The 19940-nt window shown below is 42.1% G+C and overlaps 3 protein-coding genes across 4 annotated transcripts; 1 reads left to right on the top strand and 2 right to left on the bottom strand.

Moving 5' to 3' along the window:
* Positions 1 to 169: 169 nt before the first annotated feature.
* Positions 170 to 9698, bottom strand: LOC135088812 (putative nuclease HARBI1). The gene is made up of 6 exons (XM_063983873.1): positions 8806 to 9698; positions 8436 to 8605; positions 8021 to 8284; positions 6522 to 6778; positions 2772 to 2956; positions 170 to 1879 (listed from the first exon to the last, which is right to left on the bottom strand). Exons 1-2 carry the CDS (start codon positions 9558 to 9560, stop codon positions 8572 to 8574), a joined length of 789 nt encoding a protein of 262 aa, XP_063839943.1. The 5' UTR covers positions 9561 to 9698; the 3' UTR covers positions 170 to 1879; positions 2772 to 2956; positions 6522 to 6778; positions 8021 to 8284; positions 8436 to 8571.
* Positions 9699 to 9749: 51 nt separating this feature from the next.
* LOC135088816 (uncharacterized) lies at positions 9750 to 19432 on the top strand. 2 transcript variants are annotated; one of them, XR_010261124.1, is made up of 8 exons: positions 9750 to 9976; positions 12955 to 13552; positions 14155 to 14431; positions 15192 to 15732; positions 16921 to 17106; positions 17265 to 17438; positions 17557 to 17679; positions 18248 to 19432. XR_010261124.1 is itself a non-coding variant. In XM_063983876.1 (7 exons), the coding sequence occupies exons 2-5, from the start codon at positions 15475 to 15477 to the stop codon at positions 17297 to 17299; spliced, it is 606 nt and encodes a 201-aa protein (XP_063839946.1). In that variant the 5' UTR covers positions 14292 to 14431; positions 15192 to 15474; the 3' UTR covers positions 17300 to 17438; positions 17557 to 17679; positions 18248 to 19432. The 2 variants fall into 2 exon arrangements, 1 of the variants encoding a protein (XP_063839946.1); XM_063983876.1 differs by lacking the exons at positions 9750 to 9976; positions 12955 to 13552 and adding an exon at positions 16228 to 16354 and having other exon boundaries at positions 14292 to 14431.
* On the bottom strand, positions 13157 to 14349 carry LOC135088820 (glutamate receptor 4-like). The gene is made up of 2 exons (XM_063983886.1): positions 14163 to 14349; positions 13157 to 13566 (listed from the first exon to the last, which is right to left on the bottom strand). Exons 1-2 carry the CDS (start codon positions 14347 to 14349, stop codon positions 13319 to 13321), a joined length of 435 nt encoding a protein of 144 aa, XP_063839956.1. The 3' UTR covers positions 13157 to 13318.
* Positions 19433 to 19940: the final 508 nt, after the last annotated feature.

Raw genomic sequence — 19940 nt, 5'->3', positions numbered from 1 at the left:
TTTTTAGCACTTTAATTATTAGAGTTCCTCACCAGTCATTTTATGAGAGAGAGAGAGAGAGAGAGAGAGAGAGAGAGAGAGAGAGAGAGAGAGAGAGAGAGAGAGAGAGAGAGAGAGAGAGAGAGAGAGAGAGAGAGAGAGTCTAAATGAATGATAAAAAAAATAATAATCAGTTACAGTATTTTATTTATAAACAAGAACAATTCATGATAATAATAATAATAATAATAATAATAATAATAATAATATTTAAATACAAGGAGGAAAATGTGTAATAATAATAATAATAATAATAATAATAATAATAATAATAATAATAATAATAACAATAACTGCTTTTATCTTACTCACACAGATAAATAGTTTTATAAATAGTTTATTGACCATAAACATTGTGTACATACACACAAAATTAAATAGAACAGATAAAAATTTCAAAATGTAGTCAGTGACACACAGAAGACTGGTGACAAAACCTACTAAAGCCCATTAAATGATTGGGTGTCTCAAGTTTCCACATCATCAGTGGAACACTGCTTCTGAGCACTCAGGGATGGACAAGCTTTTCATGGCTTGTGTGAATGGAGACAAGACGTGTAGGGGATTTATTTGTTGTTTTTTCTTGTCCTACTCTCTCTTCCTCCATCTTGACTCTTCCTTTGCTTCATCCTACTCTTTCTCTTGCTCATTCTTTCTCTCTCTCTCTCTCTCTGGACTTTTCAGACATAGCTCCTTATGATTTTTTGGCAATCCCAAACCTGTTGACAGTATCCTTATCTGAGAGCCAAGGAGACCATGCAGAATGTGGCAGCATACCTATCATTGGTTGCAGAAGCATTTGAGCAGTGGAGTGATGGATGATTGTAGGAATGTGGTGGCACTGCTATCCACCATGACATTCATCCACATAACAGAACCATCTCACATGGTGCATTCAGCCTCAGGGAGAGGAACCTCTGTAGCCTTGGGCAGTAGCCCTTGGTCAGGTTTGCTCCAGAGTCAAACCTGCTTACCATCCGAGAATACCTTGGGGAGGAATGAGGAAGCCTTTTGCTCTGAACCCATGAAAATTGTTCAACCCTATAAGGGAAAAATATGAATGTTGAACAAATTGATGAGAAATGGAAGGATTAATGGGCTAAGTGTGTTGGATTACAGAGGGCTTTCTTTGAAGGACATTTTGAATGATACCATAATTTTGGCCCTTAGCCCAAGGTTGGATACTTCTGAACCGTTCTTGCATTTTTAAGCTAAGTAATATAAAATGCTCAATTAACAAAGGAAGGATAATGAAAAGATAAAACAAATCAGGAATTATATCAATTCATAGCTTTATCATAGTTCTAAGTCATAAATACTACAAAAATTAGTCAATCTCTTCAGAAATAATTATAAGATAAGCTTTAATAATAAAAAGTATGTATAAATAGATGAAATGTTGTCACCTTCACCAATGCCGGCTTCTTGTTATTCAGCACATGCTTGTGCTTCCTGAACACCGGTCTCATACTGGATAGAGACAGTAATGTATGGAGGTTTGATGCAATACAACATTTTATATAAGGATCAAAACTTGCATAAACTTCCTGTTTGTGTTTTTCTACTAAGGTGCAATTGTTAGGTGAGCATTTGCAACTTCCTACACTTAAACCATAACATCCCTACTACAGTGGCTCAGAGCCACACCATCACTTGTTGCTTGTCCACTAGTAAATAAGTTTTTTGTTTGTTCATTCTCATTCCTTCCCTATTTAAAACATCATTCCATCTTGTCATGGCCTCTTGAAGATCTTGTTGGCTTCCTGTCACGACAGCGACATCGTCTGCATAGGCCAGCATGATCTCTTTATCCTCCCTTACACACACTTCCTTCAGGCATCTGTCCATGTATATAATGAATAGCAAAGGAGAGAGCATCAATTATTCAATTATTCAATTATTCCTCAAACACACACATACATACACACACACACACACACACACAAACAAACACACACACACACACACACACACACACACACACACACACACACAGGTAATAACAATAATATCTACCCTATATTGTAATGCACATTTTCATAATCACCACTGAATCATCATCATCATCATCATCAATATTTTTTATCAATAATATTAACAGTATTTATATATGTACATAGCATTACTATTATTACTACACACACACACACACACACGTACATACACTCACCTCTCGGCAGGGGTGGTGGGGAACAGGAGGAGGAGGAGGAGGAGGAGGAGGAGGAGGAGGAGGAGGAGGAGGAGGAGGAGGAGGAGGAGGAGGAGGAGGAGGAGGTGGACGAGGAGGAGGAGGAGGAGGAGGAGGAGGAGGAGGAGGAGGAGGAGGAGGAGGAGGAGGAGGAGGAGGATTAACACTGTGTGAGTGACTGACAGACTGACTAACTGACTAACTCACTAACTGACTGAATGACTGACTAACTGACTGACTGAATGACTGACTAACTGACTAACTGAGTGACTGACTGACTGACTCACTGACTGATACATACATACATACAGACAGACACAAGTACACAAGAATAAAAAATAAAATACATAACTGAAAAATCATTGCAATACACAGACAGACAGACAGACCAATGACAGAAAGACAGACAGATGGAGACAAACTAAACAGATAGATAGATAGTGAAATGACCACACAAAACACACACACACACACACACACACACACACACACACACACACACACACACACACACACACACACACACACACACACACACACGCACCTGTTGAACATAGTAAGCTGTGGCTTACTATGGCTTATCCCCTTATCAGCTGGAGGGAGGGCTACAGCTAATAATCTTTTCTTCTTCCTTATCCGTGCCTCCTCCTCGTCCTCCTCTTCCTTTTCCTCCTCCACCTCGTACTCCGGAACTGGCGACCCCACCACCGGCACCTCCGACATGGCCTCCTGCGGGATGGTAAGGTAGTTAGGGAACTGTCTGAGTTAGCGTGTGTGTGTATGTTGGTTAAGTTTGGTTAAGTGTTAAATAAAGAATGGTACTCTATATTAATTTCAATATTTATCTACTTATTATCTGTATTTTGAAGATACATGTACCATTTGAACTGTAAACCTTTGTAATTGTCTGTCTCCTGCACACCCAGCTCGTCAACACCCCTGTGCCTGCAAACGGGTCACTGAACATTAAATAAACTTGTCTCAGTCCCCTACATACACACAAGTGGCTGGCCAAACACTGCATCAACACAAACAATGGATAAACAGTGGGAATCTGCTGGTCTGAGTCCCCTACATACACACAAGTGGCTGGCCAAACACTGCATCAACACAAACAGTGAATAAACAGTGAGAATCTGCTGATCTGAGCCCCCAAAACACACTAGTGGCTGGCCAAACACTAGATCAACACAAACAGTGAATAAACAGTGGGAATCTGCTGGTCTGAGCCCCCAAAACACACAAGTGGCTGGCCAAACACTAGATCAACACAAACAGTGGATAAACAGTGGGAATCTGCTGGTCTGAGTCCCCTACATAAACACAAGTGGCTGGCCAAACACTAGATCAACACAAACAGTGGATAAATAGTAGGAATCTGCTGGTCTGAGCCCCCAAAACACACAAGTGGTTGGCCAAACACTGCATCAACACAAACAGTGGATAAACAGTGGGAATCTGCTGGTCTGAGTCCCCTACATACACACAAGTGGCTGGCCAAACACTGCATCAACACAAACAGTGAATAAACAGTGGGAATCTGCTGGTCTGAGTCCCCTACATACACACAAGTGGCTGGCCAAACACTGCATCAACACAAACAGTGGATAAACAGTGGGAATCTGCTGGTCTGAGTCCCCTACATACACACAAGTGGCTGGCCAAACACTGCATCAACACAAACAATGGATAAACAGTGGGAATCTGCTGGTCTGAGTCCCCTACATACACACAAGTGGCTGGCCAAACACTAGATCAACACAAACAGTGAATAAACAGTGGGAATCTGCTGGTCTGAGTCCCCTACATACACACAAGTGGCTGGCCAAACACTAGATCAACACAAACAGTGGATAAACAGTGGGAATCTGCTGGTCTGAGTCCCCTACATAAACACAAGTGGCTGGCCAAACACTAGATCAACACAAACAGTGGATAAATAGTAGGAATCTGCTGGTCTGAGCCCCCAAAACACACAAGTGGCTGGCCAAACACTGCATCAACACAAACAGTGGATAAACAGTGGGAATCTGCTGGTCTGAGTCCGCTACATACACACAAGTGGCTGGCCAAATACTGCATCAACACAAACAGTGAATAAACAGTGGGAATCTGCTGGTCTGAGTCCCCTACATACACACAAGTGGCTGGCCAAACACTAGATCAACACAAACAGTGAATAAACAGTGAGAATCTGCTGGTCTGAGCCCCAAAACACACTAGTGGCTGGCCAAACACTAGATCAACACAAACAGTGAATAAACAGTGGGAATCTGCTGGTCTGAGTCCCCTACATACACACAAGTGGCTGGCCAAACACTAGATCAACACAAACAGTGGATAAACAGTGGGAATCTGCTGGTCTGAGTCCCCTACATAAACACAAGTGGCTGGCCAAACACTAGATCAACACAAACAGTGGATAAATAGTAGGAATCTGCTGGTCTGAGCCCCCAAAACACACAAGTAGCTGGCCAAACACTGCATCAACACAAACAGTGGATAAACAGTGGGAATCTGCTGGTCTGAGTCCGCTACATACACACAAGTGGCTGGCCAAATACTGCATCAACACAAACAGTGAATAAACAGTGGGAATCTGCTGGTCTGAGTCCCCTACATACACACAAGTGGCTGGCCAAACACTAGATCAACACAAACAGTGAATAAACAGTGAGAATCTGCTGGTCTGAGCCCCCAAAACACACTAGTGGCTGGCCAAACACTAGATCAACACAAACAGTGAATAAACAGTGGGAATCTGCTGGTCTGAGCCCCCAAAACACACAAATGGCTGGCCAAACACTAGATCAACACAAACAGTGGATAAACAGTGGGAATCTGCTGGTCTGAGTCCCCTACATAAACACAAGTGGCTGGCCAAACACTAGATCAACACAAACAGTGGATAAATAGTAGGAATCTGCTGGTCTGAGCCCCCAAAACACACAAGTGGCTGGCCAAACACTGCATCAACACAAACAGTGGATAAACAGTGGGAATCTGCTGGTCTGAGTCCGCTACATACACACAAGTGGCTGGCCAAATACTGCATCAACACAAACAGTGAATAAACAGTGGGAATCTGCTGGTCTGAGTCCCCTACATACACACAAGTGGCTGGCCAAACACTGCATCAACACAAACAGTGGATAAACAGTGGGAATCTGCTGGTCTGAGTCCCCTACATACACACAAGTGGCTGGCTAAACACTGCATCAACACAAACAATGGATAAACAGTGGGAATCTGCTGGTCTGAGTCCCCTACATACACACAAGTGGCTGGCCAAACACTAGATCAACACAAACAGTGAATAAACAGTGAGAATCTGCTGGTCTGAGCCCCCAAAACACACAAGTGGCTGGCCAAACACTAGATCAACACAAACAGTGAATAAACAGTGGGAATCTGCTGGTCTGAGCCCCCAAAACACACAACTGGCTGGCCAAACACTAGATCAACACAAACAGTGGATAAACAGTGGGAATCTGCTGGTCTGAATCCCCTACATAGACACAAGTGGCTGGCCAAACACTAGATCAACACAAACAGTGGATAAATAGTAGGAATCTGCTGGTCTGAGCCCCCAAAACACACAAGTGGCTGGCCAAACACTGCATCAACACAAACAGTGGATAAACAGTGGGAATCTGCTGGTCTGAGTCCCCTACATACACACAAGTGGCTGGCCAAACACTAGATCAACACAAACAGTGAATAAACAGTGGGAATCTGCTGGTCTGAGCCCCCAAAACACACAAGTGGCTGGCCAAACACTAAATCAACACAAACAGTGAATAAACACTGGGAATCTGCTGGTCTGAGCCCCCAAAACACACAAGTGGCTGGCCAGACACTGCATCAACACAAACAGTGAATAAACACTGGGAATCTGCTGGTCTGAGCCCCCAAAACACACAAGTGGCTGGCCAGACACTGCATCAACACAAACAGTGAATAAACAGTGGGAATCTGCTGGTCTGAGCCCCCAAAACACACTAGTGGCTGGCCAGACACTGCATAGGCACAGATGGGGAGCTGGTTTGGCCTGACAGCACCCTCCAGTATTCATGTAAATTCTGGCTACCATTTGCAATTCTATTTTGGGGAGCCACACCTCAGAGAGTCTCTTTTATTGAAGTTTTGTCCCCCCCCACGGCTGGCTGGCCTACATAACAAAATAAATAGATAATGTTTTTTTTTTGTCAGTTAGAGGACTTTTTCATCTCTACCTGTTGAAATAAGATTATCTCGGAAAGTTTAAAAATGATGCATTACTACTACTACTTACCCTGAACAATACCTCATCCTCAGCATCAGAGGACGGCCCCTCCCCCTCCTCACTGACTAACTGTTGTTGTTGTTGCAGTTGTTGTTGTAACAGAATCAACCTCTTCCTCTCCCTCTCTCTCTGACGTGCCTCCCTCCTGGCCTCCCTCTCTCTCCTCCTCCTCTCCTTCCTCTCCCTCCTCTCTTGCTTCTCTCTCTCTCTCTTGCTGCTGCTGCAATCTCTGGGTCCACCATGTCCTCGTTGATCCTCGGGATTTGCTGCAAAAGGAGGGAGAGAGTGAGTGAGTGGAAGTGGGAGAGAGGATGAGAGAGAAGGGTAAAACTATTATTGTAAGAGAGAGAGAGAGAGAGAGAGAGAGAGAGAGAGAGAGAGAGAGAGAGAGAGAGAGAGAGAGAGAGAGAGAGAGAGAGAGAGAGAGAGAGAGAGAGAGAGAGAGAGAGAGAGAGAGAGAGAGAGAGAGAGAGAAATATGTAGCAGTAATAATAATAATAATAATAATAATAATAATAATAATAATAATAATAATAATAATAATAATAATAATAATAATAATAATAATAATATCAAACATTCTCTCTCTCTCTCTCTCTCTCTCTCTCTCTCTCTCTCTCTCTCTCTCTCTCTCTCTCTCTCTCTCTCTCTCTCTCTCTCTCTCTCTCTCTCTCTCTCTCTCTCTCTCTCTCTCTTTCTCCTAGTGCAACCTACACTCATAAATTATTTCTTGCCCCAAAAAAGCTAATTTGGAATAAGACAAACAGTAACAAGTCCGAACATAGCAGTGGATCTTAAACTCCTAGAAACTGGAGACATTACTGTATTCCAGACCTTGGCGTTTGTATACAAAGCTCTTAATACAAACACAAGAGACACGGGCTCATGATATTCAGTTAAGACAGACAGGTAACTTGAGGACACCCTTCTGCTGAACCTCCCGTGCCCAACAGAGTGTCGTCTCACGAGGAACCAAGCACTGGACCCGGCTCTCGGACACAGTTAAAAACAAACCATTACATTCCTTTAAATTACTGATAAAACAACACTTAACAAGTAATTATTCATTGTATTTATTAGTTTTCAAATTGTAATCAGCTCTACTATTATAAACATATGTAATTGTTTGTAATTTGTAATAGTTATTATTATTATTATTATTATTATTTACTTTTGTTATTGATATAATTCTTTTTTGCATGTATCTATAATTTGATTGGGTTAAAGTTATGAATTACTTACTAAATAATTATGTACTGTCTTTTTCTTTTTTTTCATGATAGCTGAATAAAACACTGGTCTTAAACCTTAGTGTAAAATATTCATTAGTCCACAAAGACCTTGTGCTCCATGGACTGGCCATCACATATCAGAATGTCTATATACCAGTCTGTCTGTATATATTAACACCAATATATATCATTTAATCAATCAATCACTCTGTAAGGAAAATATAGACAAATAAATACAATAACAACAGATGTATATACACTCTCTCTCTCTCTCACCTGCTGAGGAGGGAGATAAGCCAAGCCACAGCTAACCCAGGTGTGTGTGGCCCACCTCCACCTCCCATCACCCCCGCTGGCAGCACCGCATGGGGGCAGGAGGGGGTGAGGGATGACTGGGCAGGGGTCACAGGGAGAGGGGTGGCTGGGGCAGGGGTCTGGGGCTGGGGTCGGGGGAAAGCCTGGGACTCCGACCACTTGCATGACCCGACCAACTCCAACGACTTCTGCCCCTAATACCTGCGTGTTGTCAGCTGGAACAACCTGAGAGGAAGGAGGTGCTCAGAAGTAGTAGTAGTAGTAGTAAGATTGATTTTCTATCTCTGTCTCTCCTTTCTGTATGTAAAAAACTTTCTCTCTCTCTCTCTCTCTCTCTCTCTCTCTCTCTCTCTCTCTCTCTCTCTCTCTCTCTCACCTGTATGACATTCCCTGCCTGCACTATCATGGGGAAGTGGGGCTGCGGGGCTGAGGCATCTTGGGGCAACACCTGAAGCATGTTCCCCACTCGAATAACCCTTGTTGTGGCGGTGGTGGCAGTGGTGGTGGTGGCGTCAGTCCCCTCGGCTGCATCGTAAGGTACTGGAACTGTTGGGAGGAGGGGGTTAGTTTGGGCGGCCACGCCCCGGGGACTTAGCCTTGGGAGGAGAGCGTGCCCAAAGGGGGGCAGGGACCGGTTCTTGTAGGGGCTGCGGGCACACGCGGGAGGGCGGCCCTGGGGAGAAAGCTACTAGATTCGTTCAAAGCATATCTAAACCTAACAGAACACTATTTACAAATAAACCCACCTGTTATAATTAGCTTGTGCAACAGTTTGAGGGCGAAGGTAAGGAGTGAGGAGCCACTGCTTACAGGGATAGCCACTGTCCCCGGGAAGGTAGCATCCTGCAGGTACATGTTGTTCCTCAAACATCAGTTTGAGTGCTGACTTATCTAGTATTCTTGCATCGTTGACTGAGCCAGGCCACCTTGCCACAATGTCAAGAATCTTATAGTGAGCATCAAATACTACTTGCACATTTATGCTGTGATAGCGTTTCCTGTTCACATATACATGTTCATCGACATGAGGAGACACAATTCTTATATGAGTGCCATCAATCACTCCCACAACACCGGGAAACTGAGTTACTTGCATGAACTCTGCCTGTTTTTGCTGCACTTCACGCTGGGTGTGAGGGAAAGCCACGAACTGGCAGATTACTTCTGGGTCAGCCAGTGCATCAATTGTCTGTGATATTGCACGGCTGATAGTGGGCTGCGTTGTTCCAAAATCATCACAACTGCACTGTTGCATTTTTCCTGTGGCTAAATATCGTAATGTGATGGCCACCATCTCAGGGGTCAAGGCTCTATTTCTTTCAGTTTTACTTTGCAGCTTGTCTCTCACTATATCAGTCACTGCAACAATACCAGCACGGTCCAATCTGAATCTTTTCAGTAACTCAGCATCGTCGTACTCAGCGAAAATATCTCTTCTCACTCTGTAGGTGCGCCGCTGACGTTGTTGTGCCGCCTTCCTGCTAACGGCTGGGTTCATCATGCTCTAAATAAATTTTCCACCTACCTTTAATAATCTGTTGGAGGTAACTTGTGGAAAGAGAAAAAAAGTGCATTATTTTTATGCAATAATATTTTTAATTTTTGAACTTGAAAATGCAATATACTTTAATCCAGAGATTTAAAAAGTGAACATACGTTTTAACCCAGCGGGTGCTGTAAACAGTACGTTGGCGGTTCACACCAGTTCAGAAGTAAGGTATCTTAAATTGCACTCGACAATGTTGTGAATACTTTAAAATGCTTGAAGCCATACTTGATGCCTTCCATAACGTGTAAAGTAAGAAGTTAGCCTGTGTTAAAAAGTGGTGATCCCTGCAGATTACCAAGGCATCCAGTCTCCCAGCAAGTGCCAAGAGGCATTCATTCAATGCTCCGCTGACACCAATTTGCCCAAAGGTATGCATTATATGTGGAAAGTACATTACGTACGGTGTAGAGGTGGTTGTCTAGTGATATAAATGGTAAGGTGGTGGTGCTGGTGATTGTGATGGTACTACACTGTTATTACCGTATGTCAGTATATTGAGGCTTGATATCACTTTTATTAATGTGCCAGTATTTCATTACCTATCTTATGAAATAACACTAGCTCTTGATATATTCTTTTCTACAAACCTTTAACAATAATTGAAACGTTTTTTTAAATTGAATTCAATGCCTTTTCTTATTGATGAAAATAGGAAATAATTATGGCTACCACTGGCTAGACACGCCATACCTTGCCTTGAGTTTAGGTATGGTTAGGTTAGGTTTGATATGGTTGGGTGTAGTTAGGTTAGTTTTGGGTATGGTTAGGTTACAGCAAGTACAGTTAGGTTAGTTTGGGTGTAGTTAGGTTTGGATGTGGTTAAGTTAGTTTAGGTATGGTTAGATTACAGCAGGTATGGTTAGGTTAGTTTTGGTGTGGTCAAGTTAGTTTAGGTATGGTTAGGTTACAGCAGGTATGGTTAGGTTAGTTTTGGTGTTGTTAAGTTAGTTTAGGTATGGTTAGAACCTTGGACAAAAAATGAGGAACATCACTGAACCAAAAGATTTTTATTTATTTATTTATTTATTTATTTTATTTATTTATTTATTTATTTAATTTTCTTTTAATATTTCAATGAAAATTAGCAGTATTACTTATATCTGTCAACTTTCCAAGAGGGTTAGAGAATGCCTCAAGCCATTTGTAAGATAAGATTACACGTAAATTGCTTGGTTTAAGAGAAACTGGCATGTTAGTAAAATGAATCTTTACTGTCATGTGAATGAATATTTATAAATGCAAAAAGTTTAAATCTCCAAGAACAACCTGTGTTTTACAGTAATGTGGGTAGCCCACATGGGACCCATAAAGTAGCCCACAAAACACCCACATGCCTCCCATTATCCAATGTTGGCTGGGTATATATATATATATATATATATATATATATATATATATATATATATATATATATATATATATATATATATATATGAGGAGGCAGTAGACATCTGCCTAAATGATAATTACTACCAGTGAGGTCTAAAGCACTGTTCAGGGGGTGCTGTGAACTTATCATTAAACCCAGCTGTGACCTCGCTGAACGTTTCCCTTTGTGTCTCACAACACAAGGGGGCAGTCATAGCCTGCCCTCTAAAGACAACTCTCTTCCTCCACACAAAACTACAAGCACCTAATAACACACACACCCTTCACTCAAAAATTTTAAAATCATCGTGGCGACTCCTACACCAGCCTCGTAGTCCCCATCTGGGGAGGGGACCATAAATGTCCCCAGGTCAGACTGCCTTTCTGTCAAAGACCCTAAGTGTCTTGACACCCCCTCAACTTTTTTTTCATTAACTTCTGCAACATTCGCAGTCAAAGATCTAATTTTCAATCTGTAGAACACCACCTCTCCTCTTCTAAACCTCATCTTCTTTTCCTCACTGAAACTCAGGTGTCTGAGGCAACTGACAGTAGCTCCTTTTCTGTTCCCTCTTACTTTCTCTATCCTCATTTTCAGTCCAAAGCTGGATGCTGCGTTTATGTGCGCAATGATTTAACCTGCTCTCGTGCCCACGCTCTTGAATCTTCTGAGTTTTCCACCATCTGGCTACGACTACAGAGTCACTCTCATACTAAATTTATCTGTGCTGTATACCTCTCACCTAACTCCTCTGATTATAAGAAATTCTTTAACTACTTAACTTCCAAAGTGGAGCACATTCTGACCCTCTTCCCTTTTGCAGAGATCTCCATTCTTGGAGACTTCAATGTTCACCACCAGCTTTGGCTTTCCTCTCCCTTCACTGACCATCCTGGTGAACTAGCCTACAACTTTGCTATCCTCCATGACCTAGAGCAATTGGTGCAACACCCTACTCGTATTCCTGACTGTCTTGGAGATACGAGTACACCCAACATTCTTGACCTTTTCCCCCAGCCTCAGCCCCAGCCCCAGCCTTTTCATCCCAGCCTCTCCCAGTGCATCCTAGCCTCTCCCAGTCCATCCCAGCCTCTCTCAGTGCATTCCAGCCTCTCCCAGTCCATCCCAGCCTCTCCCAGTCCATCCCAGCCTCTCTCAGTGCATTCCAGCCTCTCCCAGTCCATCCCAGCCCCTCCCAGTCCATCCCAGCCTCTCCCAGTGCATCCTAGACTCTCCCAGTCCATCCCAGCCTCTCCCAGTCCATCCCAGCCTCTCCCAGTGCATTTCAGCCTCTCCCAGTCCATCCCAGCCTCTCTCAGTGCATTCCAGCCTCTCCCAGTCCATCCCAGCCTCTCCCAGTGCATTCTAGCTTCTCCCAGTCCATCCCAGCCTCTCTCAGTGCATTCCAGCCTCTCCCAGTCCATCCCAGCCTCTCCCAGTGATAATAAAGCAATTTGGATTTAGGAGAGGGAGATTGTGTGTTACAAACTTACTGAGTTACACTTAGATCTATAGAAAACTGTTATCAAATGGCATATAACATTTTATGTTATATGCCATAATTTATTATGGCATATAACAGATTATTATTACAGATGCCATTTCTTAAAGAAATGGCATCTGTTTTTTTTTTTTTTTATTATTCTCTTTCTCTCTCTCCCTCCCTAAGGCAGTGCTCCTCTTACAAAGGAAAAATAAATAATTAAATAAAATAATTAATTTACAAATCAAGGGCTGGATTTGTGTCTGTGGAGGCCTGTGAGCAGCCTGAGTGTGGAGGCCATCTACCTGAAATATTTATATTAATATTTTTGTATCTGTATTCCATGCAGTTTTTAATACATATAATATATTATAGTGAAAGGAACATATTTATTTAGTGTAAATGAAACAAGTGGTTATTTTGATAGTAATAAAAAAAATATTTAGTTCATAGAAAACTAGTGTTTGATTAATTTAAGTTTCTTTCACTTACAGAATATTTATGTGGGAGACTCCTCAGATTGTGGAGACCCCAGATTGTGGAGGCTCCTGGGCAGCTGGTCTTTTTGTGGACTCCTAAATCTGGCACTGAACAAAATTCTCTCTCTCTCTCTCTCTCTCTCTCTCTCTCTCTCTCTCTCTCTCTCTCTCTCTCTCTCTCTCTCTCTCTCTCTCTCTCTCTCTCTCTCTCTCTCTCTCTCTCTCTCTCTCTCTCTCTCTCTCTCTCTCTCTCTCTCTCTCTCTCTCTCTCTCTCTCTCTCTCTCTCTCTCTCTCTCTCTCTCTCTCTCTCTCTCTCTCTCTCTCTCTCTCTCTCTCTCTCTCTCTCCTCAACTCTCAACCACTGGATGGTATATCAGTTCACACAGCAAGAAGCCAAGGACCCACCGAGGCTGTCACTTGGAAGAGGTCATTGTTGTTGCATCCAGCATCCCAGCCTGACTGCCTAGACAGGTCCCGCAGGTTGCTGAATGGCAGAGGTGCAGGCTGCTCCACAGCAAGATGTGAGACCAGTGTGGCAGAGTATGATGTGTACACAATGAGGGACACACTGTAGCCAACCCAGTAGATTACCCGTGCTGCAGTGCTGATTGGGTAGGTGTTGGAGCCTGCAGGAGGAAGAGGAGGAGGGAAAGATGCCATGAAAAGGCAATTTTAAGACATGGAGGATGATGCAAAGGCAATTTAAAATCTTTGAAAGTAACACATCTTTTTAAATTTAAAAATGTAGAAAAGACCATTTTAAAATGTTTCAGAGATGAAAATGCAATTTAAGAGTTTTTCTCATCATTTCTAAAAGATTTATATCTCATATCTTACTAAGAAAACTGTTGATATCATCATATGAAGAGAACTACTGATAAAATTAAATACATTACTTGATATCCATATCAGTCATATTAACACCACTTGCTTATATTGCTCATGCCAGAACTAATTCAAGTTAATATCAGCTCAATTATGAAAATACACCAGGTATCATGTAAAGTTTCCCAGTTTTAAATCTATCCTTTAATAACTGTCTTTCTGTATTCCCATCTTATCAAACATTAAACACCACTACCCTTGCATTCAACTTAGTCTCATACCCCAACAGGTCCTCACCCTGCTGTAGGAGGGCTGGCAACATGTACCAGCCATCTTACCAAACACTAAATGCTCCAACACTTGAACTGACCAGTCTTACACCTCAACAGGTCCTCACCTTGTTGTAGGAGAGCTGACAACATGTACCAGCCAGCAGCAACTCCCATGCTAACAGGCTTCTCCCCCGTGGGTATGTAGCACCTCTGGAGTCGCTCGATGAAGAAGAGGATGCTGGCGAGGCCTGTCGTGTTAGCCGGGATGCGCCGGTACAGAGCTGTGTCCGTTGGGGTTGTGTAGGCAAGCATCTTCTTGGCAAGGTCCTCGTAGGTGGCCGCAAACAGTTTACGGCTGTGGGATGAGAACTTGTCTTGTGAATGTGACGTTGGGGTGAGTGTTAATCTGATTTTGTGTTACTATGTTCTGTGGGGAGTGGGTGTTAATGTGATTTTTTGTTAACTGAATGCTGTGTCTGACCTCCTGAGGTGTAGTATGGTGGGCCACAAGATTGTCCCTTTCCACTAGGGGCTGACAGATGATATTAAGAGTGTGAATGTGTGTGTGGTGTTAACGTGCTGGAGTGTGCACAGCCAGGAGTGTTTGGGGAATGAAAATAAAAGGAGTTATGGATATTTAAAAATGCATCTTTTGAGAGCTAAGTATACAAGAAAGTTGGTGTGTTTGGGGAATGAGTAAACAATGAAGAAATGTTTTGAGGAACTGGGTGTGCAGAGGCAGGAGTGTTTGGAGAATGAGAATACAGGAAGACAGGAATGATTTGGGAATAAGTGTACAAGAAAGGAGTGTTTGAGTGACAATATATAAGGAAGAGGTGTTTTGAAAATGAGAGTACAAGGAATGAGCATTTTGGGAGTTAATATACAAGGAAGCAAGTATTTAAGGGACTCAAGTATACAAGATTATTTTCCTGTCATATGTCATTATACAGTGTTTTTCTTTGTTATATACATCATTCCCTTTCACTTTTCATATCTTGTGTTCTCGTCATTCTGATGTAATGTTACAGATAGAGAATGTTTGGTGTCAAATTTTCACTAATTTCATATGTGTATAAACTTTCATTTACTTGACTTTTTTTTTACTATTACTACTATATTTGCTTGCTTTTTAAACAAGTCTTTTCTTTCAGAGGAGGGAAGCACAGGGGAGGAGGAGGACGAGGAGGAAGAGAGTGAAGAGTCACAAGAGGAGGAGGAAGGTGGAAAGAAAGAGGAAGGAGAGGAGGAGGAGGAGGAGGAGGAGGAGGAAGATGGAGAAGGAAAGGAGAAAGATAAGAAGGAAGGCAATGTAGAATGGAGGCGTCCTTGGTTTATGTTCAGTAAAGCCCCGTATTCTTGTCATGGCAATGTAGAATGGAGGCGTCCTTGGTTTATGTTCAGTAAAGCCCTGTATTCTTGTCATGGCAATGTAGAATGGAGACGTCATTGGTCACATACTGTTCTAATGTATGTGCACTTGCCACGCTGTTCACCAGGCAAAAGGCGTTGCAGAAAGAGCGCGAGATCACTGTGTTGTGGGAGAAGACAGAGTCCCTTAGTGGTCAGCTGGTGACGGTCCACAACCACAGCCACTTTGAAGAGAATGGCCTGAGCCACGACCACCTTGCTCAAGAAAATATCACGTTGACAGAGCTGATTAAACAACTAGAAGATAAGCTCAAACTTTCAAAGGTACCACAAGTGTCTTTGTATATTAGTTTGGTTTACTTTGTAAGATTAATCATTACTGAAAACAATACATGGAGTACGTGAGGTTGTGTGTTTGTTTATGCATGGAGACAGTTTCCTTAAAAATGGGTGGAGAGTACTATGGTGCTTTAGATGTGGAAGGATGAGTGGAAGGAATGCTTGGAGTGTGCAAGGCTCAAGTGTATGCAGAAGAGCACTGACAGGAGTGTGAGGACTACTCTGTCATGACCGTGTCTTTAAGACATGAACAAATGATGCAGTGTTGGAATCATGAAGGTGTAAAAATGCAGGATATGGATGGGATGCTACATCAGCAGCTTTTGTCATTAAGGGTGGTAAAGTGAAAGATTTGTTAATCACTTTGGTCTTTAGTTGATGCTTCTGGTGAGGCTTTCCTGTTTAAACTTGGCATAATATATATAAAATGATGTGGCATGTTAAACAAGTTAACTTACTGCCTTCTTGTGTCTTTCACAGATAGAAATAAAAAACATCACAAGACAGAATAGTGAGCTGCATGCACTTATCACAGAGTATAAAGTCACTCCCTCAGAGGAAAAAGACAAGGATGGCACGTCTTCATGTGAGAACTCAGAAGCTAAATGTGAGCTACCATCCACATGAATATATATTTGTATATCAAACTGACATTCTCCTTGGAGGGAGGATTTCCAAAGTGCACACACACACACACACACACACACACACACACACACACACACACACACACACACACACACACACACACACACACACACATCTCTGCATCAGGACTCAACAGCCAGACTGATAAACAATTACTTCACCCAAGATGATCAGCTGATAGGATTAGCTGTGGATGAGCCTCCTGTGGTGACTAGGAGTACAAAAGCCAGCAGCTAATTTTGGGAGCTGCCAGTCATCATGGTCCTGGTGTCTGAGGTGCTGCTTTTGCATTTTCCCAGTCATGGGTGGAGGCCACATCACATTTATTCATTCACAGTTGCTCTTAGTTATCTCTGTTACAAGTTTAAATTTTTCCTGGCTCCACAGACATTTCTGGTGCATCTAACCCTCTCTCCATTGCCCTTCTATTTCCCTTAGTCTTATACCCACTTCTTACATTACGTCTAATTACTTCCATTGGTCATTCTTGGCTGGCCCTCTGTTGCATCAATTTTTCACCTCCAGGTACAGATACCAAGGGGAAATTGCTGGGTCAAGTGGCTACACTGACATCTGAGGTTAGCAGGTTGGAGAGTGAGTGCAGCAGTCTTCAGGTTCAGCTAGACTGTGAGAGGGATAAGTATAACAAACTGCTGGGAGAATCTCTTGCTCATGAAAAGTTGTCTGAAGATGTCATAACTGAACCAAAAGGTAAGAAAGTTTATATTCTCTAATAATAAAGCAAATAATTTTTCCTCACTGTTGCTCAATTTTTTGAATTAATAACAAAATAAAAGCATTGTTATTGGATTTGTTTATTGAGGCTGTATTAAGAAAAGTTGAGAGAAACAAACTTATTGTTTTATCAGGAGAAACAACAGGATTGGGAGGAACTGAGCTTTAACAGAAGCTGCAACAACTGCAGGAGGCTCACAGGGTCCTGGAGAGCAGGTTAACTTGCAGCATGAAGGAGGTGGCTGAGCTGAGTGACAGGAAGTAGCAGCTTGAGCATGCTGTAGTGCATGAGGAGACAGAGTCCATCGGTGTGTGCATGTTTTTTGCTCATTTGAATCATCTGTAAAAGTGAAGTGGAGGAAGTGTTTACTGTTTACTGTATGCCATTTCCTTGGTCTTTTAATGAAGAATTTTATCCTTCTTCAGGTGACTACATCACCATCTACCAGTTGCAGCGAGGAGTGATGAAGCAACAAGCTCGAGAACGCGAGTTAGACCTTGCCAGCCTCCATCATGAATGAGAGGAAATGAAGCAAAACCACTCTGCAGGTTAGTGCTCTCTTTTGCATCTCACACACTTCTTATTCATGTCATGGCAGATTAGTGATTTCTGCTGCATCTCACACACTTCTTATTCAATTGCTGGCAGGTTAGTGATCTCTGCTGCATCTCACACACTTCTTATTCAATTGCTGGCAGGTTAGTGATCTCTGCTGCATCTCAAACGGTTCTTATTCAGGTGTTGACCAAAGTACTAAGCCTTCATATCATTACCTTGCTCTGTGATGGAGGCTACACCATCTGGCATCTAGCTGAGATTTAATGTTGCAGTAAAGCTTCCATATGAGTTCATGTAGAGCAAAATGTTTTCAAATGCCAGGGAAGTAGTGTAATGTAACCTTCCAGAGAAATCTATCCCTCATTTATTAGTTAACAGGAGTGTTTAATGTACTTAATGTGATTAGCCAGGATCAAGGGTCAACTTCTTCACTGACCATTTACTCTCAGGTGATGTATCTGTCCTCCATGAGTCACCAGAGACACATAAGGTGTTGTAAGTGAAATTTCATCTATTAGATTTATTCAAAATGTGAATTAACACAGTTGTTTCCTGCAGGATTTGATATCAAAGCTGGTGCAGGAAAAGGAAGCAGATCATGACCTTCAGCAGCTCGAGAAGATAAGCAGCGTCCTTATATATATGTTATATAAATATGTTCCTTTCACTATAATATATTATATGTATTAAAAACTGCATGGAATACTACTGTATTCCATGCACTTTGTATTCCATGTATTCCAGCCACTCAGTCTCCTACTGAGTGGCTGGGGTTTTCCAAAAGTGAGGGTTGGTGTTCTATACCATACCATGTGCCCTGTTTGTATTCCTTCTCTATCCTCTGTATTATATTCTATGTAAAGATGGTGCTGTGGTGGGATCTACTTCTTATTCCCTAAAAGTGATGAGGAGTGACACTGGGCAGCATTAATTTGCTCCTTAGAGATGGCTGGGTTCCTGTGGATGAGTGGGCCATGCTGTGCTTTGTCAAGGATGGTGTTTGGTATTGTGATGACTCTTGCCACAATCAAGTGTCTCCCACAGAGTAGTGGAGTACCTATGTATGGTGTTGACCCAAGCTGTCCAGGTCTCATCCAATGCCTTAATATGATTTAGATGATCAAAATGGTTTAACTCACCATTTAATCAGCTGACTGATTTGAATGGAGAAGTATGTAATGTGTTGTAGCCTAACCATCCCTGCCAGCATGGTCAGACTCTTGGTAGTAACCTGAAATGCTCCTAGGTAGTGAGTATCATTGCACATAATGATCTTTACTTTGTCAGTAATTCAATGATACTGAATATTACTCTACTGGATTTTGCTCAGCACTGCTTGGTAACTTTTGGCCATAATCCCAGGTCTGGAATGATATGAAGCCATGTTTTTACATTCCATATGAGACAGGCAAGCACTATGCTTTGCCTGACTGATACCTGTACTTTGCATTTATGACCCCAGGTAGTTCATCACTCTCTCTCTCTCTCTCTCTCTCTCTCTCTCTCTCTCTCTCTCTCTCTCTCTCTCTCTCTCTCTCTCTCTCTCTCTCTCTCTCTCTCTCTCTCTCTCTCTCTCTCTCTCTCTCTCTCTCTCTCTCTCTCTCTCTGTTTGGAATTATACTGTATATTAGGAAATATCATTAAAGAGTGTGTGTGTAAAAAGTGTTTGCATTATTGTGCATTTGATGTTGGTTTCATGATTTATAAAGATTGCTATTTTTAATAAAGTTATTGAAATTGTTATTGAGTGTTTGTATTGAACTCATTAGCTTTGTAATAGTGTGCGTCTCATCATGCATTCATTAATGATGTAGAGTGGAAATGTCCACTCCTATCATGCATAATATCAATGCATTATTGGTTTATGTTGTTATTTGTGTATAAATTGTAAAGTTATGCCAGTCTATTTTAGTACAAACTAAATATCAGCTGGAAGAGAGGACAGGTAATGGCACACTAAAACACAGGAAGGGACAATGATATAACCATCCAATTTAACAATACACAGAGCAAGAAGAATGAGAAAGCAATAAAAATGGATTATTTAATGGATGATTAATAGACCCTCATTTGTAATGTTATTTCAGGCAAGAATATTAAAAGAGACAGCTGGCTTGCCCTTTGTACTTGTTCAGCTTGCCCTTAGCACTTGTTCATACATGACAGAATGAGAGATGTATGGGTGGGGGTGACACCTGGAAATGGGTATGATTCATGAAGGGATTGATTGATTGGTTGACTGACTGATTAA

This window comes from Scylla paramamosain, chromosome 31 (assembly GCF_035594125.1).
Source record: "Scylla paramamosain isolate STU-SP2022 chromosome 31, ASM3559412v1, whole genome shotgun sequence".
Lineage (NCBI taxonomy): Eukaryota > Metazoa > Arthropoda > Malacostraca > Decapoda > Portunidae > Scylla > Scylla paramamosain.
The sequence above is the reverse complement of the archived record's forward strand: the minus strand, read 5'-3'. Positions and strand labels throughout refer to the sequence as shown.

Coding starts and splice junctions, on each gene's coding strand:
- LOC135088812 (XM_063983873.1), bottom strand. CDS start 9,560: ATGATGAACCCAGCCGTTAGCAGGAAGGCGGCACAACAACGTCAGCGG. Junction 8,606..8,805: donor GCACAAGCTAATTATAACAG/GTGGGTTTATTT, acceptor TCCTCCCAACAG/TTCCAGTACCTTACGATGCA.
- LOC135088820 (XM_063983886.1), bottom strand. CDS start 14,349: ATGCTTGCCTACACAACCCCAACGGACACAGCTCTGTACCGGCGCATC. Junction 13,567..14,162: donor GTCAGCTCTCCTACAACAAG/GTGAGGACCTGT, acceptor TTCCTCCTGCAG/GCTCCAACACCTACCCAATC.
- LOC135088816 (XM_063983876.1), top strand. CDS start 15,475: ATGGAGACGTCATTGGTCACATACTGTTCTAATGTATGTGCACTTGCC. Junction 15,733..16,227: donor ATAAGCTCAAACTTTCAAAG/GTACCACAAGTG, acceptor TGTCTTTCACAG/ATAGAAATAAAAAACATCAC. Junction 17,107..17,264: donor TGTCATAACTGAACCAAAAG/GTAAGAAAGTTT, acceptor TTGTTTTATCAG/GAGAAACAACAGGATTGGGA.